Source organism: Gallinula chloropus (assembly GCF_964237585.1).
Source record: "Gallinula chloropus genome assembly, chromosome: 5".
In the NCBI taxonomy this organism is placed as follows: domain Eukaryota; kingdom Metazoa; phylum Chordata; class Aves; order Gruiformes; family Rallidae; genus Gallinula; species Gallinula chloropus.
In genome coordinates this window covers 24,940,239-24,958,167 of record NC_140090.1, presented here as the reverse complement: position 1 = coordinate 24,958,167, position 17,929 = coordinate 24,940,239, and the positions used below count along the sequence as shown (strand labels likewise).

General features: G+C 36.3%; 1 protein-coding gene across 1 annotated transcript in view; it reads left to right on the top strand.

The window, feature by feature from the left end:
* TTN (titin) overlaps window positions 1-17,929 on the top strand; it is a 239,952-nt gene that overhangs the window by 135,477 nt on the left and 86,546 nt on the right. Inside the window, exons 166-193 of the mRNA XM_084264549.1 lie at window positions 196-249; window positions 403-489; window positions 4,328-4,378; window positions 4,456-4,851; window positions 5,053-5,328; window positions 5,562-5,837; window positions 5,982-6,121; window positions 6,604-6,730; window positions 6,817-7,080; window positions 7,185-7,451; window positions 7,589-7,852; window positions 8,364-8,503; window positions 8,623-8,749; window positions 8,867-9,133; window positions 9,227-9,493; window positions 9,999-10,265; window positions 10,386-10,525; window positions 11,485-11,611; window positions 12,360-12,502; window positions 14,270-14,393; window positions 15,213-15,479; window positions 15,627-15,724; window positions 15,848-16,016; window positions 16,107-16,373; window positions 16,528-16,794; window positions 16,886-17,164; window positions 17,270-17,678; window positions 17,782-17,906. Coding sequence (XP_084120675.1) covers window positions 196-249; window positions 403-489; window positions 4,328-4,378; window positions 4,456-4,851; window positions 5,053-5,328; window positions 5,562-5,837; window positions 5,982-6,121; window positions 6,604-6,730; window positions 6,817-7,080; window positions 7,185-7,451; window positions 7,589-7,852; window positions 8,364-8,503; window positions 8,623-8,749; window positions 8,867-9,133; window positions 9,227-9,493; window positions 9,999-10,265; window positions 10,386-10,525; window positions 11,485-11,611; window positions 12,360-12,502; window positions 14,270-14,393; window positions 15,213-15,479; window positions 15,627-15,724; window positions 15,848-16,016; window positions 16,107-16,373; window positions 16,528-16,794; window positions 16,886-17,164; window positions 17,270-17,678; window positions 17,782-17,906 — 5,685 coding nt within the window. The remainder of the gene's footprint in view (window positions 1-195; window positions 250-402; window positions 490-4,327; window positions 4,379-4,455; window positions 4,852-5,052; window positions 5,329-5,561; window positions 5,838-5,981; window positions 6,122-6,603; window positions 6,731-6,816; window positions 7,081-7,184; window positions 7,452-7,588; window positions 7,853-8,363; window positions 8,504-8,622; window positions 8,750-8,866; window positions 9,134-9,226; window positions 9,494-9,998; window positions 10,266-10,385; window positions 10,526-11,484; window positions 11,612-12,359; window positions 12,503-14,269; window positions 14,394-15,212; window positions 15,480-15,626; window positions 15,725-15,847; window positions 16,017-16,106; window positions 16,374-16,527; window positions 16,795-16,885; window positions 17,165-17,269; window positions 17,679-17,781; window positions 17,907-17,929) is intronic.

The window sequence follows — 17,929 nt, the reverse complement described above, 5'->3', positions numbered from 1 at the left end:
TCTTTTTTCCATTGTATCTTGCTTTACAAGAGTTCATCTAAAATTAATTTCTTGCTTTCTGGCTAAATAAAATACAAAATCATGAATTCTGTCTTGGATTAACACTCTCTGTATTGTTGCTTCTAACTTCAATGTTAATGGGATTATAAAACATGTAAATTAACCTATTTGTAATTGTTTTGTTTGAAATGCTAGAACCTAAGCAAGCAGCTATCACACTTCCTGGGCCTGAACCTAAACCTGCAGTAGGTAAGAATTCTTTAGTCACGAATACCGGTGCAGACATTCTTGTGAGTCTAGTATGTTCCATTCAGAGATTTCTTTTTAAAGAATATAATTCTGGGGGAAAAAAAAAAAAGTTATTTATTAAAAAAATAAGAATTCTTTTTTTTTTCCCTATAGCTCTAAAGTCTCCAAAACCAGCAGCAGAACCAGCACCAGCTGTTACTACTCCAGCTGTTACAGTCCCAGTGGTTGGAAAGAAAGCAGGTATTTATGTTTATTCGATGCTATTTATCGGGTTTTTCTCTCTATGACACCTAAATCCCTTCAGGATAAAGAGAATGAAGAACTCATTTGTTTCAGGAAGATTTGAGGTTCTAGTCAAGGATCTTGTTATTCTAGGTACGGTCACCTAATCTAAAAGACAAGTGTCTCTGATGTACCATAGAGATGAATCTGCACTTTTGTTTCTGTATGGTGATATGTGTGCCTTTGTTTATTGTCCTTCTGTGAGATCTGTGTATTCTGTTGAGTCCTTGATGTTGTTTATGTCCTGATGTACATCTTGTGAACTGCATCTTGTATTTTCTGTATACCAAATGAAAGATTACACGTTTCTAAACAATTATTTTGTTGTTTGGTTTTCTGTTTTTAATTTGTTATTGAAGTAATGAGAAAAAGTGGTAGTGGTCTTGAAGAACTAGACTACTGCTACTTTCATTGGATATGCTTAGGACCCTGGATCATACCCTGCTGTGAAAAAAGAACTGTGAAGACTCTAGTGCCTCTGAAGCTCTCTGAGCCTGAGGCCCACCAACAGGGCTGAAGTACATGTTGCTAGCTCATCATTCAATGGGTCTCATGTTACATTAGAGCTCAGATCTTGGGCACTTGAAAAGCCTAATCATGAATGTCTTTTGGCCATTGTTTTGATGATGTAGCCAAGCCTGCAGTGGCATAACAAACCTATTTTATATAGGCAGCCAGATAGGCTGGATTGGATTTAAATTGGTAAACTGGAAAATGTTCTGTACCATGTAGGCCATTCTTATCTTTTTGTTTGTTTTGTGATTCCATTGTAAGTTTTCTGTTGTGTGGAGAAAAAGTGTTGTATGTTCATTTTATTTCAGGTGTAGGTGGAAAATATGTCTTAAAATATACTGTTCCTAATGCTTATTCTTATGGATTTTAACTCTAAATTACCTGTGAAACCTTTGTAGCTGCAGAAAAGCCTGGTGCACCATCTCTACTAAAGCATAGAGATAAAATTCCCCCAGTGGAAGAAGAAAAGCTTGAGTCAGTTGTGTTAAAGAAGATTTTGGATGAAAAGCACTTGCATGTAAAAGACAGAGTGAGTCCTAAGGAGACAGTTCTGGACTTTCAGACAGTAGAGCCACATGAGTTTAAAATCTCACTGGAAACCGCTGATAGAATATTGAAGCCAGAGGACGATGGGCAGGAGAAAGTGGCTCTTAAATATTTTATCTTGGCTCCTGAAGAAGAGCCAGAAATGACACCTATAGTTTCAAAAAAGATTACCATTACAGGTGAGAAAATAGAAGTTGCAACAGATCACACTACTTATGTGAAGGATGAACCATCAATACCTGATGAGGAATTGAAATGGATTTCTATAGCATCCAAACATGGGGAAAGAGATTCCGGAGAAGAAAAGGGGGATGAAATTAAATTGGTTGTTCATAGGGAAGGTGCTGTTGAGAACATCTCTGGCAAGTTTAGTGTTCTTCATGAAGGAAAGATTCCTGCACATGAAAAAGAAGAGGGACCTGAGTCAGCTTATGTACCTAAACATATAACCAAAAAACCGTATGAGCCCAGGGACCAGAAAAGACTTGTAGGAAAAGAGAGAAAATCAAAAGTTGCTTTGCAACCTGAAGAATTTCCCATTAAGGATAAAACATTTGCAAAGGATATCATAGAGGCAGGAGTAGCTGAAACTCCTCTGCTTAGAAGTGAAGAAGAGAGAGGTTTTACTCTAGAGAAATCTGAATTTCTTCTTGGAGAATCCACAAAGAAGCATGACTTAAAAAATAAAACTCAATGGATGAAGAAATCTGACCCCACAGTAGCTGAAATTCCTATAGACAAAATTCTTAATAAAGAGGGGGGGAAAAGGGAAATTGTTCAAGATGATGAGAAAGAAGGGAATCTGGACTTCATGTCAGAAAAACTGCATTCCTTAGACCTGTCTGAGGAGATTGAACCAGTATTAAGAAAAGATGTTGAACTAGAACACCCCACTGAAGCTGAGGAGGTTCCCAGAGGAAAAGCTTATGTAAGCTTTAAACCATCTGTTCTTAAGCCAGAAGCAGTGGAAGGGAAAACAAGAGCAAAATATTATGCAGAGGAAAGAGAAGTTCATTATGAGGAGGGCTCAGGAATATTGTTGACTGAGAAAGCACCCGTAAGTGATAAAAAACCAGGCAAAAAGATTAAACTAGGGAAGGAAGAGAAAACTACCTTCAGTACCCACTTAAAAAAAGACAAAATTCGACAGTCAGATGCACCTGAAAAGCTGCCTGCGGAAAAAGAAGAATATGATACAGTGATTACAGAAAAAGGAATGGAAGGTGAAGTTTCCATAGGAGACTATGAAAAGGGAGTCAAAGATGAAACAGTTGACAGATCTGAATCAGTAAAGAAAGTTCCTATTCAGCCACCAGTGACAGAAGATAATAAACAAGTTCAAGAAGTTCATACCATTCAGGATGAATGTAAAGAAACTCCAACACTCAAAAGCAGGAAAGATAAAACTGAAGAAAAGAAATCTTATTTGACTGTTGAAGAAGTAAAGCTTTCAGGAAAAGAAGTTCCAGTGACTGAAGTTACATCGGATGACAAAACTTCAGTTAAACATGGCATTGGAAAAAGGACTTCTCTTAGCATGAAAAAAGAGAAGGGAAAGCTTTCAGACCAAATACAATCAAGTAAAGGAACCCCTGCAAATGGAGAAGGAAGTTACTCCTCGAGCATAGGTAAGATGATAACTCCCAAGAAACCAGGAGAGAAAGAACCTGCTCGTGTGATTGAGCAGGCCAGTAGACTTTTGAGTGAGAACAGGAATTTGGATGCACCTGGGGAATCAAGCGACGTTCTGGATGTTCCTGTAAAACCTCACGCAAAGCAAGGTGAGGAAGACCGCTGCCAAATTCTTCTACAAAGCGCTTATAGTATTTGCTTCAGGAGAATACCATTTGCCACTGTGATATTTGTTGTTGTTGTTTAACACCGTTCACATCTCCATCTTGTCTGTTAGCTGGCTGTTGGCATTCAGCCACTCTTGACATGTTTGTTTTACCTGTCTGTACATGTATCTGTGTGATCAATGCTCATTGTCTTAGTCTTACACTTTTATAAGACTGCATAAATCATGTTGTGTGCCATTATCTTCAGAAAAAAACTCACACATTTTTATGGTATTCATTTTTCCATCCACTGTAATAAAATCTGTCCTGTATTTCATTCATATCACCCCTTCCCACCATTAAAAGTATCTTCCATATTTCGTTTCGTGAAATGGTGATAAACAGCATAGCATGGGGAATATTTTCAAAAGTCTGAGATGACTCATCACAAGTTGAACAGCTAACAGAACATCCCTCACTTGTGAGAGTATCGCATTGTCCTAAAACATGTATTTAATTTATACAACTTATATTTTTGTTGCCTTCATTAGTAAAAGTATGTGGTTTTTTTGAAGAAAACCATATAATCTGGAATAGGTACCTAAGCTAATTTTGTTGACAGGTGTATATTGATCAATGGCTAATAATAACAGACGTGTCAAGGAATGGCAAAAATTTACAAAATAATGGGGAGGACAATAGATTGAGGAAGTAGGGGCTCACAAGCTTCTTTCAAGTCTTCAGAATATGTTTCTTTCCCTTGCTTCACGATATTGAATTTATCATTGAAATAAAAACTGTATAAGTTGTATAAATATATACATATGTATATATCTTCCTCCCCTTGTATGTATATAAAACTGAAGAGAAATTCTGATTTATAAAATAAATGTTCATCTTAATTTCAGTATGTATTTTTATTTAACTACATTCCTAATAATATTCCTCTTCTACTTCAGAGGCCAAGCCACCGAAAGAAGAAACTCCGAAGGGTATCAGTCCAGTCAAAGGTAGGATATTACAAGTATAGACCTACAAGGAAAAACAATAAATGAGGATTTTGTTAACTTCTGAATATGAATTACAGCCAAGAAGACACCTTCACCAGCAGATGCGGAAAGAAGAAAACTCAGGCCAGGCAGTGGTGGTGAAAAACCTCCTGAAGAGCCTCCATTCACTTACCAACTCAAGGCTGTACCACTGAAATTTGTAAAGGAGATGAAAGATATAGTTCTAACAGAAGCTGAATCTGTTGGGTCTTCTGCAATCTTTGAAGTCCTTATTTCACCATCCACTGCGATTACCAGCTGGATGAAAGATGGAAGTAACATCCGAGAGAGCCCAAAACACAAGTTCATTGCTGATGGCAAAGACAGGAAGCTGCATATAATTGATGTCCAGCTGTCAGATGCTGGTGAATATACTTGTGTATTACGACTGGGCAACAAAGAGAAGACCTCTACAGCCAAACTAATTGTTGAAGGTATTCACTGTTTATCAATTATTTAAAGGTTAGATACTCCTCAAGATAGAAGTACTGGCACTTTGTGAATTTACAGTGTTTGGTAGATGCATCCTTTTGTTTCCATCCATCACCACATATTGATTTAGCATTTAAGGCATTTCTGCATCACAACTTCTGTATATAAATGATACAAATCAAATTTTTTTTTCCCCCCAACAGAACTCCCAGTGCGGTTTGTCAAAACTCTTGAAGAAGAAGTCACTGTAATTAAAGGCCAGCCACTGTACTTGACATGTGAGCTTAACAAAGAAAGAAGTGTGGTCTGGAGGAAGGATGGAAAGATCATCAAAGACAAGCCTGGGAAATTTGCTCTGGGCATTATTGGTTTGTCACATTCCCTCACGATCACTGATTCAGATGATGCTGATGCTGGCACTTACACTGTTACTGTGGAAGATTCTGAGCTGTCATGCTCTTCTTGTGTTAAGGTAGTAGGTAAGCAATCCAAATTTTGTTGGTTTATCTCTGTAGGATATTTGGGCTGCTTTAAAAATGGAAAGGTTTTTCTCAGAGAATTACAATATAAATGGGTAGATAAGATTTTTACAGCTATTAAATGTTTGTTGTAATACAAAAATCTGTTAGTACTATTTATTCTGTTTATGACTCATCTATTTGTAGCAAAAGTCTGCTAAGCTGTATTTGTATCAAACTTTTTTGTCATGCAGAAGTGATAAGAGACTGGTTAGTAAAACCCATTAGAGACCAACATGTGAAACCAAAAGGAACAGCTACTTTCACCTGTGACATTGTCAAAGACACACCGAATGTTAGATGGTTTAAAGGAGATGAGGAAATCCCTGCTGAACCAACTGACAAGACAGAAATCTTGAAAGAAGGAAATAAAATTTTCCTGAAAATCAAGAATGCTGGCCCTGCTGATATTGGGGAGTATTCAGTGGAAGTTGAAGGTCGCAGATACCCAGCTAAACTGACCCTTGGTGGTAAGGAAGCTTTTACTTGTATTATCTTTAATGAGTTCATAGGCCAATGTTCAAAAACAAAGAAACAAAAGGGGTAACCTGTATTGTTATAAAGATCTGTCCAGACTTGACATAGTTGTGTACATGTTCATTTGTGCATTCTAGAACGTGAAGTTCAACTTCTGAAGCCATTGGAAGATGTTACAGTCTATGAGAAAGAAACAGCAAACTTTGATACAGAAATATCTGAAGAAGATATTCCTGGTGAATGGAAGCTGAAAGGAGAGATCCTGAGACCCTCACCTGTAAGCAACCCTGAATTTTACAATAAAATTTATTTAAATTTTAAGACTGTGAACTGGTTCCTCTCAGTATTTTTGGTAAGATCTTTGCAGGCCTGTTGCTGCTACTTAGTCCAGAATACAGGCGCTAAACATTATGGTGATTAAAACCCACTGGTTTTCGAAATAAGAATTATATGTTATAAAAGCTAATTTTTGAAGGGCTTAATTTTTCTTAAAGGATTACAGCACAGCTTTTAGACAATAATAAAAATATCCTACAGATATTTCTAAGAATGATGTTGACATTTAAAAGTGTTACATATAAAGGAAATGTACTCAATTTCTTTGTTATTGAGTAAAAGTGTTAGCTTTCCTTGAAAAACAATTCCAATCTCACTAAAACTGACTCTTTACTGTGCATAAATGTTTATAGAATCCTTTATTAAAAAAGCCTAGCAATAAGGCATTGGCAGTGTATTTACCAAAGTCTGTCATCTCTCCAGACATGTGAAATCAAAGCTGAAGGAGGAAAACGCTTTCTAACCTTGCACAAAGTCAAGTTAGAGCAAGCTGGGGAAGTCCTTTACCAAGCACTTAATGCAGTTACTACAGCTATCCTCACAGTAAAAGGTATGATGCACCATGAATTATGGTATCAACTTAGACAGAATTCACATGGAGCACATTACAAATGGTGTGTTCTGTTTTGCTTCTAGAAATTGAACTGGACTTTGCTGTGCCCCTAAAAGATGTTACTGTCCCTGAGAGGCGCCAAGCAAGGTTTGAATGTGTCCTTACCAGAGAAGCTAATGTGATATGGTCTAAGGGCACTGATATACTCAAGATTGGAGAAAAATTCGACATCATTGCAGATGGAAAAAAGCATATTCTTATAATCAATGATTCTCAGTTTGATGATGAGGGAGAATATACTGCTGAAGTTGATGGCAAGAAGAGCACAGCAAGATTGTTTGTGGAAGGCAAGTGTCTTCTTATGGACAAAACAGTAAAAAATGGATGAAGGATGTATATTTCAGAACCACATCAGCCTTTTTCTGATGGTATTTATGTGTCTACATTACAGGTGTGAGGCTGAAGTTCATCTCACCTCTACAGGATCAAACAGTGAAAGAAGGGGAAACAGCTCACTTCCAGTTTGAGCTTTCTCATGAAGACATGCTAGTGAAATGGTACAAAAATGACAAGAGACTCCACACAAGCAGAACAGTTTTTATTACTTCAGAAGGCAAAGTTCATAAACTAGAAATGAGAGAAGTAACACTTGATGATATCTCTGAAATAAAGGCTGTAGTCAAGGACTTGAACACACAAGCAAACCTCAAAGTCTTAGGTAATTGCATAAATAATTTTAAATATGCTATATAATATGTACAAACAATTTTTATAAGTAGAAAGTTAAAAAATCTTGATGCTTGAGTAAATTTATATTACTAATCTACCGGTTTATATCCACTATCTCTTTTGTAGAGGCTGATCCATATTTCACTGTGAAATTACAAGACTACAGTGCAGTGGAAAAAGACGATATTACTTTAACATGTGAACTTAGCAAAGATGTGCCAGTAAAATGGTACAAAGATGGTGAAGAGCTAATAGCTTCCAACAGAATTTCCATAAAAACTGATGGCTTGCGCCGTATCCTGAAGATCAAGAAGGCGACCGAGGGTGATAAGGGTGTTTATGAGTGTGACTGTGGAACTGACAAAACAACTGCTAATGTCAGCGTTGAGCGTAAGTTATTATGCCTTGGCTAAGGGAAAGTACTGAAACCTTTGTAGAATGATGTAGAGAGACAGTCTCCAAAGTATACCACCAAAAACTGTACGTTTAGGCTGTTATAATATCCACAATTACAATGAGTAAAAATATTTACAAGGGACAATATTTCTTAAGACATATATAAATGGCTGTTGTAGAGACAGTGATGATCAATTATTCTCAGTATCCATTTACAGTCAGGAAAAAAACTCAACAATTTAATTCACTGTAACAGGTATCTGGATTAATTATGAGGAAAAATAGTCTTACTAAAAATAACTAAACTTTCAGACATATTATAGGTGGAGGTTGTAGACTGTGAAAATTTGTACCTTTCAAAAAAGACATTAGGTAAATATTTATTAGTGATAACATTTGAATGTCGTAAAGAAGTAGGGAGAGAGTTGTGATCATTTCCACTACTACATTTTTATGGTATAGAATCAATGATAGATGTGAACATTTGGGGTTTTTTTTATTTTAGCTCGTTTAATTAAAGTGGAGCGCCCACTGTATGGAGTGGAAGTATTTGTTGGTGAAACAGCACGTTTTGAAATTGAAATTTCTGAGCCTGATGTGCATCCTATATGGAAGCTAAAGGAAGAAACCCTAACACCTTCACCTGTAAGGCTTCTTCTTTATTTTTAGACCATAATTTAAACTAGAAAAAACATATTTAATAAGTGTATTATCAGTTGGTTTAGAATATTCATATGTGAGTGGGGATTTGTGTTTATTGCCAGGACTGTGAAATCATTGAAGATGGAAAGAAGCATACTCTTGTCCTTCATAACTGTAAACTTGATATGACTGGAGAAGTGTCTTTCCAAGCTGCTAATGCTAAAAGTGCTGCTAATCTGAAAGTGAAAGGTACAGTGAAGTTTGTCAACATTTCCCTGAGTATCTCAAGGCATTAGAACAAATCTAGTAGCAGAAAGGTCTTTATGAACCTATCACTCAACTGAAGGTGCTCTTCTTTGATTTCAGAATTACCTCTCATCTTTATCACTCCACTAAGCGATGTGAAGGTCTTTGAGAAGGATGAAGCTAAGTTTGAATGTGAGGTGTCCAGAGAACCCAAGACTTTCCGCTGGTTGAAAGGAACACAAGAGATCACTCCTGATGAAAGATTTGAAATCATTTCAGATGGAACAAAACATACTCTGATTATTAAATCTGTTGCATTTGAGGATGAAGCCAAATACATGTTTGAAGCTGAGGATAAGAGAACAAGTGCCAAGCTAATTATTGAAGGTTTGTCTGTCTTTCTAGGAAATATTTGCCTCATGGTCCTTGAATAATTTTTATAGATAACATTATTATTAATGATATGTTATGTTGTTACAGGTATCCGTCTGAAATTCATTACTCCCCTCAAGGATGTAACAAAGAAGGAGAGAGAAACTGCCGTGTTCACTGTGGAACTCTCCCATGAAAATATCCCTGTTGTCTGGTTCAAGAATGACCAGCGATTACATACCAGTAAAGTGGTTTCAATGACAGATGATGGCAAATTCCATACTCTCACAATCAAAGATCTTACTATTGATGATACTTCTCAGATTAGAGTGGAAGCTATGGGCCAATCCTCAGAAGCTAAACTGACCGTTCTTGGTAAGAACACCCAAAATAATTAACATGGTGCATATTATCAGAAGAGTCTTATTAATGAAAAAATGGTGCTCAGAAAATCTTGGGGTTGGTTTTGTTTGCTTTAGTGGGGATTTTTTGGTGGTGCCTAAATCTACATTGTGATTTTTGACATTTTACAATTTGTTTATCTTCTTTGGGTCTCCATTTCCCCATTCACATACGATAATATTCAAAATAACTTTAAAATTTCACACAACTGTTGCCAAATTAAGTATTTGATACTTAAATGTTGCTCTAAAACTCCTAGAGCACCAAAACAATGTTGTCGGCAACATTAGTAATACACTGAGTTATTTCTTAGATATTTGGTGTTTCCTAGTTTTGCAACAGAACTATGTAATGTCTGTAAGGGCTATATTTAATCCTTCTGGCAGGGCATAAACAAGAAATGGATTTTATGGTAAGAACTAATTGTCCTTTAGAAAGACTAAAAGTTCAAACTGAAACGTATCTTAACTGCTTGCAGAGGGAGACCCCTACTTCACTGGGAAGCTGCAGGATTACACCGCTGTAGAGAAAGATGAAGTAATCTTGCAATGTGAAATCAGCAAAGCAGATGCCCCAGTGAAATGGATGAAGGATGGGAAACCAATTACTCCCTCAAAGAATGTTGTTATTAAGGCTGATGGTAGAAAGAGAATCCTTATCCTCAAGAAGGCTTTGAAGAAAGACATTGGACAATACACTTGTGACTGTGGTACTGATCAAACCTCTGCAAAACTCAATATTGAAGGTATGGTTATTTTACTCAGCTGCTCTGTAATACAGATCTTTTAGGGTCTGATAGAGATTTAGGAAAACAATAACTTTTTTTTTCTTTTCTTTTTTTTTCCTTTTTCTTTTTTTCCTGTAGACCGAGATATTGAGATTATACGTCCTTTATACAGTGTGGAGGTGATTGAGACAGAGACAGCCCGTTTTGATATTGAAATCTCTGAGGAAGGTGTCCATGGAAATTGGAAGCTAAAAGGAGAACCCCTGACTGAATCAGCTGTAAGCAAATATTTCAGGATGTTTCTTATATGTCTCTCAGCAACGTGCAGGGAAGTGGGGTGTGAGGGAGAAGGTGGCTGCAGAAAATAATTGAAATCTCTTTCTGCTTTCAGCAAGGGTCAGTGTAATAAAAATACTCCCTTTTCTCATTAAAAACTTAACAAATATAAAATATAATGCAAACGTAATTCAAAATATTTTATAAAATAGCTAAATAATAAATTATTTTGCATAAAGAAGTACATTCTATATTGCTTGTAACAATCTTGTATCCAAATAGAAAAGACCTCGTAGAAATCAAATATGTCATTTAAAAGCACACACTTTGAATCACCTGCATTTACCTTTTGATTTTGAGTTGTTTGGTTTAAATAGATGTAGGTTACATTTTTGAACTCTTTTCCATTGTTATGACAGCTAAAATTGATATAAAATGGTATAAAGGTTAATCAAAACATTCTCAATTCCTTGCTGGAAGGATCTGGAAAATTGAGAAACAAAACAATCATGGCTTGCAATAGTTTGGCAACTCTGTGGTGTAACAGTACCAATGTGCATAATATAAAAAGGTCAGAAGTTCCATGAAAACTAGTGTGTGGATAAAAGAAAAAGCCCCTTCTCAAGGAAAAGTCACAGCACAAGATTAGTAGTTTACAGTTCCCTTAGCTTTCTGGCTGGCCTACATATGGATATGTTGGCTATTCAGTCAGCACATACCATTCACAAACCCAAATGTGTTGCCTCTTGCCCTTTCTTTCTAAGAGGAAACACACTACTAGGAAGACACATTGAAAAGAAGGGCCTCAGAATCAATGTTTTAAGCTATATTTCTGCTGGAGGTGGGCCTAAGTGTTGTGAGCAGAGAAGGAGATAACAGAGCATAGTGTGAGAAGTAGAAGCTCTTGAACTGAGGAACACAAAAAGATACTGATAATATTGTTTGACTCCTCTTTTTGCAGGAATGTGAAATCAAGGAGGAAGGCAAAAAACACTTCCTTACATTGTATAATGTACGCTTAGATCAAGCTGGTGGAGTAGATTTCCAAGCAGCAAATGCCAAATCCGGTGCTCACCTTCGAGTGAAACGTAAGTGTCTTTCAAAATTAAATGAAATTAAAATGAAAACAAGGTACTCATTGTCCTTTTGTAACAGCTGGAAAAATCTCTGTACTTCATTGAACTCAAAGCAATTATTTCCAAAACAGCAACTCAAAGATTAATAACCAAGCCATCTTAGTCTTTTATCTAAGGAATGTCCTGTACTTTTTTTTACCTTTGTATATACTTTATCCACATAGGACAAGTGAAAAGAAGGATATGGCCTTGAAGGATGCTTCATGGTCTAGCATCATATGTTGTTATGAATTCAGAGTATTACAAGCAAAGACTTTGCTGCATTAAAGTATCATGTTAACCTGAGAGGATGGGATCACAGTGATATCTGAGGATAGGGTTAAGAGCTTGATGGACAGGAACAGACCATACTGTTGAAGACCACTTGTTTCCCACTCCAATCCTAGCCCTCGCTATTTTGGAAAACACATGCCTTATCTAGCAAGAGGCATGCAAGGCTTGGCAGGGAGACAGATGCATGGCAACTTTCCTGCTGACCTTGTTCAATTTAAAGAAACAGGCTCTGCAAATAGGAAAATTTAGGTGACCAGCCCTCCCCCTAAAAACCCAGGGTGGCCTCTTCTATTTAGGGAATTTAAAGAGCAGCATTGGGATGTCTGTCTCTCTTGAGGGAAGCCACCATGGAGATTAGTACATAAAGCAGCACCTCTCTCTTGGATAGAAGTGACTCATCTGAAAATTATGTCTTCTCCTTACCAAGCTCGAGTAATTGGCTTGCTGAGACCCCTCAAGGATGTAACAGTGACAGCTGGGGAGTCAGCAACCTTTGACTGCGAACTCTCCTATGAAGGAATCCCAGTGGAGTGGTTCCTACAAGGAAAGAAACTGGAGCCCAGTGATAAGGTAAGGAAACTAAACTTTATTTTTTCCTAGTGTTTATTCCTCCTTCCTCTTTTTCACCTCTCTTACCCTTCCTTATTTCTCATTTACTCTGCCAGTAGAAGTAAATGCTGCTGTGCCAAATGGGAAATCCTCACTAAATCAGAGCATTTTGTTCCGCAGAAATTCCAGCATTCTGGAATAATGCAAGTATTTATCATAGAAAGGGAAATTGAAGTTCCAAAATAGGAGTCATCAAAACAGTGATTTCCCCCCCCCCCCCCCCCCTATTCTGTTGGTAACTCAGACACTGGAGTACTGACTGATTTTTGCTCAGGAGAATTGTAGTTACAGTGAGAGGGTTTTGAAAGGTGCTATCAGGAAATGCTTTTTTCCTGCTGAATGCTGAGTTGCAGTCCAATTCTGCATATAAGGGGATTAAGAGGATTCAAATTCCATTTCAGGCATTTGTTCTGGCTCCCAAGATAACTTTCTGGGCAGATTTGCTTGTCAAGCACTTCTCACTAGCTATTTTTAACCCTTCATCAAGTGCTGGCTCTTAACTCTGAGATCTGAGCAGCATGGAATGTAGCCAGTTTAATTTTTAAAGTTACTGGTAGGGAAAATATATAAAGAAACATAAAGAAATACATTAAATATGTAAAATATTAATTGATATTGCTGGTTTTAAGAGTTATTTTTCACTTACTAGGTCTATGGGAAATAATGCAAATGAAAATACAAATTGTAAACCTCAGATAAAAAAAACTTTCAAGGGATTACATGACCTGGCAAAGCTTCATAACCTGTAATAATACTGTTAATATACTTTGGTATAGCTTTTTTCTTTTAAATAAAAATTTTAACATATTTTCAGGTTTTACTAATCTTTCTGTGCCTCTCCAAATTTGCCTAAATAAAAAAGATTTCATTTAAAAAATAAAATATAGGAATAGGAAAAGAAAAACCAATGGTGGTGATAGACAACCATATTACAGAACTTAATCTTTTATGCTTCTTCCTTATCAGAAACTCACTTTTCCCCTTTAATTTTTCTAAACTAACATCTGCTACTTGAATACATACTGCGCTGAAAATAAACAGAATTCTTCAAGAGCTATGTTAAATGGGTGACATGAATGAGTACCAGCCCTCTTAATGGCTACAGTGCAGGGTGAATCATTGGATCCCTCAGATCCATTCCTAGAAAAAGGAATATTTGTGTAGGTGTAGCCCAAGTCAAGCTCATGATTGCAACGTACTTCAGCAATAGATCAACATGGAGATGTGGGTGTTTTAGGCAGAATTTTTTACCAAATGTTTAACTATAGAAAATCAAATTGGAATTCACACGAGTGTATGATGAAGGTGTCATACTGCTTTATAGTTCTCTAAAGGTTTTCATTTCAAATTAGCAAGGAGTAACACCATTTTTTCCCCCATAAATTTACTTTTTTTAGTATTTATTAGTACATGTTCAAAATAAATGCAATCTCAAATTAGACTCCTTTTGAGCTTTGCTAGCAGATAAGTTTTCTAGTGCAGGACAAAAACACATTAAAACATGGGGAAACATAATTACAACTTCCTCTAAATGAAAGGAAAAAACAGAATTCTCAAAATTCTAAAACCTTTTTCTCTTCAGTTATATCTAGTATACACAAAAGGAAATTATCAAAATTTCTTATAAAATAAACAACCAAACTCTACAGATAACATAAATAGCAATGTTATTTCCTTAAATATTTGTTCTAGATACTTACAAAGCATTTTTTTAATGTGGTTTATAAGGTTGTGACACGTGCTGAAGGAAGAGTTCACACCCTTATTCTTAGAGATGTGAAGTTAACAGATGCAGGAGAGGTATCACTTACAGCAAAAGATTTCAGGACACAAGCGAATCTTTTTGTGAAAGGTAAGTCAGTCATTTTAATTATTCTATAGTCAGTGTTAATGGGCCATTCGCAATTCACCCTGGAATAGGATTTTAATATAGATCATATATCAAATTCGTAAGGATCATATGTACAATATTGAATAGCCTTCCTGACTAAAAAATCCATTTAATTAAAATCTTTATTCTTTAAAGAAGAGCTATGGGAAGGGTGAAGTACTGGAAATGTGCCAGACGTGGGAGGTGAATCAGTTTATTAGGATTTCCAGGGACTCATTGAAGACCAAAACATCCCATTGGCCTCAAGATAACCCACAAATACTGGCCTTTATGGTTCCACATGGCTTTTTTCTATTCTTTAGAATATCCAGAAACCTAAAAGACCACAACTACACTAGCAGTCAAGTGACATACCATTGACTATAGCCACTTACACTACTATGCAGTATATGGCTAAGAATTAAAAAAACTCCAGACTTTTCCAATTAATTTAATAATTCAAGAAAAAAATTTTAAAAATCCTTTTTTTATATAGTTATAGGTATAGTTCAGCTATAGGTTTTGTTCAGCTAAAGAAACTGAGTTTCAAGGCTTTGTGATGATTTGTGAGTAAAAACCCCATAGATGGGGATATCATTCAGTCTTATAGTAGGCTGAAAATAAGGACATTAGCTCAACATGTCTTTGAATAAAAAAGAAAAAAAACCCTTAATGAGATACATCTATGAGCATTTTTTATTATTCTGTCAAGGAAAATTTTTAAATATTATGGGACAGTTCTGTGCTAACAGAGGGCTGGCAATAATTTTGATATTTTTTGGCAAAATCTGTTTCTTCTAGAACCCCCAGTTGAATTTACTAAACCACTTGAGGACCAGACTGTTGAAGAAGAGGCCACTGCAATATTAGAATGTGAAGTTTCCAGGGAAAATGCAAAAGTTAAATGGTTCAAAAATGGAGAAGAAATTCACAAAACAAAGAAGTATGAGATAATTTCTGATGGCAGGGTCAGAAAACTCATTATCCATGGCTGCACACTGGATGATGCAAAAACATATACCTGTGATTCTAAGGACTTTAAGACATCATGTTTCCTCAATGTAGAACGTAAGTAATTTCCAATTCTGTACAAAATGCCTAAGTACTATAAACACTATATACGAGTGTCTATGACTGGCAGTGATATCAATGTAGGCAATTCATTATTCTCTGCCAGAGACTTCCCTCTACTAAAAATTTTCTTTTCTCTTACAGCTATTCGTGTTGAGTTCCTGAAACCCCTAACAGATCTTGAAGTTAAAGAAAAAGAATCTGCTCGATTTGAATGTGAAATTTCTCGTCCAGGTGTCAAGGTCAATAATAATGTTTTTTAATATGAGTATCTCATTCAATTAGAAATGTATTGTGTTGCTAGAAAAGAGCATCTATGATGAGTACATTAATATTAATAACCATGTTGATTTGTTCTAAAACAGGTGAAATGGTTTAGGGATGGCATTGAAATTAAAAAAGGCAAAAAGTATGACATAATTTCCAAAGGTGCAGAACGCATTCTTGTCATCAGTAAATGTGTCTTTGATGATGAAGCTGAATACGCTTGTGAAGCAAAAACAGCTCGAACTTCAGGCCTACTTACTGTGATAGGTAAACACTGTTTTCGAATCTAATCTGTGAACAAGGAAAAATGGTTTTTTGATTAAAGGATTTAATTGGCTTTATAAATTCTTGTTGCAGAGGAAGAGGCTGTTTTCACAAAAAATCTTCCTGATCTGGAAGTAAATGAAAATGACACTGTAAAATTGATCTGTGAAGTTTCGAAGCCTAATGCTGAAGTTAATTGGTTTAAAGGAGATGAGGAGGTGCCTGATGGTGGTAGATTTGAACACATTTCTGATGGCCGAAAGAGAATTCTTCTCATACGTAACGCTCATCCTGAAGATGCTGGGAAATATACTTGCAAGCTCCCAAGCTCTAGTACAACAGGAAAACTCACTGTACATGGTAAGAGAATAACTTCGGTAGCCTCATTTTTCGGGGGGAAAAAATGAAAATATGAAAATTGGTAAGAATACACAAGTTGGTTTACTCTTTTCATAAGTAAAAAACCCAAAATATAATCATATATATATATATACTTTTTTTTTTTTTATTTCAGAACTTGCAGCAGAATTTCTTACCAGACCACAAAATCTTGAAGTGCTTGAAGGAGACAAAGCTGAATTTGTCTGCTCCGTATCCAAAGAGGCCATTACAGTACAGTGGCTATGGGGTGACACAGTCCTGGAGCCTAGTGATAAGTACGACATCATTTCAGATGGTAAAAAGAGAACACTTGTGGTTAAAGACTCTATTCTAGGAGATGCAGGAAAGTATACAGTCATGGTTGGTGAAGCTAAAGCTACAGCACGCCTAACAGTGATCGGTAAGATTTATTTTATCAATGTGCAGGTGCATGCTTTGTTTCATTCCTTATGCTACATGATGTTCTATTTCTTCTGTTTTCTCAATTTCAGAAAAACTCAGGATTATAACCCCCCTTAAAGACCAAGAAGTTAATGAGGGTCAAGAAATTATCTTCAACTGTGAAGTCAATAAAGAAGGTGCCAAAGAGAAGTGGTACAAAAATGATGAGGCAATATTTGATAGTGCAAAATACATTATTGTCCAGAAGGGTTTAGTTTACACTCTCAGAATCAGAGATGCACAGTTGAAAGATCAAGCTACCTATACCATCTCACTCTCAAACCAGAGAGGTGAACACGTCAAAAGCACTGCTGCCTTAGCAGTTTTAGGTAAATAACTTGCATGTGTTAAAATTATTTCATCATCCTACATTCAATTGCACACTAGGATCATGAGGATGTAAATTAATCAATTTGGGATTTTTGTCTTAACAGAGGAGGATCTCAGAATTGTTGAGCCCCTTGAAGATATTGAGACCATGGAGAAGAAAACTGTCACATTCTGGTGCAAAGTCAATCGCCTTAATGCAACCCTCAAGTGGACAAAGAATGGTGAAGAGATAACATTCAGCAAGCGTATTTTGTACAAAATTGATAAATACAAGCATTCACTCATCATTAAAGACTGTGGGTTTATAGATGAAGGTGAATACACTGTTACTGCTGGACAAGATAAATCTGTTGCAGAGCTTCTCATCACAGAAGCACCAGCAGACTTCATTGAACATCTCCGGGACCAGACCGTCACTGAATTTGATGATGCAGTCTTTACATGCCAGCTTTCCAAAGAGAAAGCCAGTGTAAGATGGTACAGAAATGGGAGAGAAATCAAAGAAGGCAAAAAGTATGTACATTTTACTATGCTTGTTAATATGCTAAGCATGCTTGCTTTAATTTGTTGCTTTCTCAGAAAACTAAAATACTGCTTACTTTTCTTGCCCATGAAGATACCAGTTTGAAAAGGATGGAAATCTGCACAGATTAATCATAAAAGACTGTAGACTAGATGATGAGTGTGAATATTCCTGTGGAGTGGATGACAGGAAATCTAGGGCAAGACTTTTTGTTGAAGGTATGAGTCAAATTAATAGAATG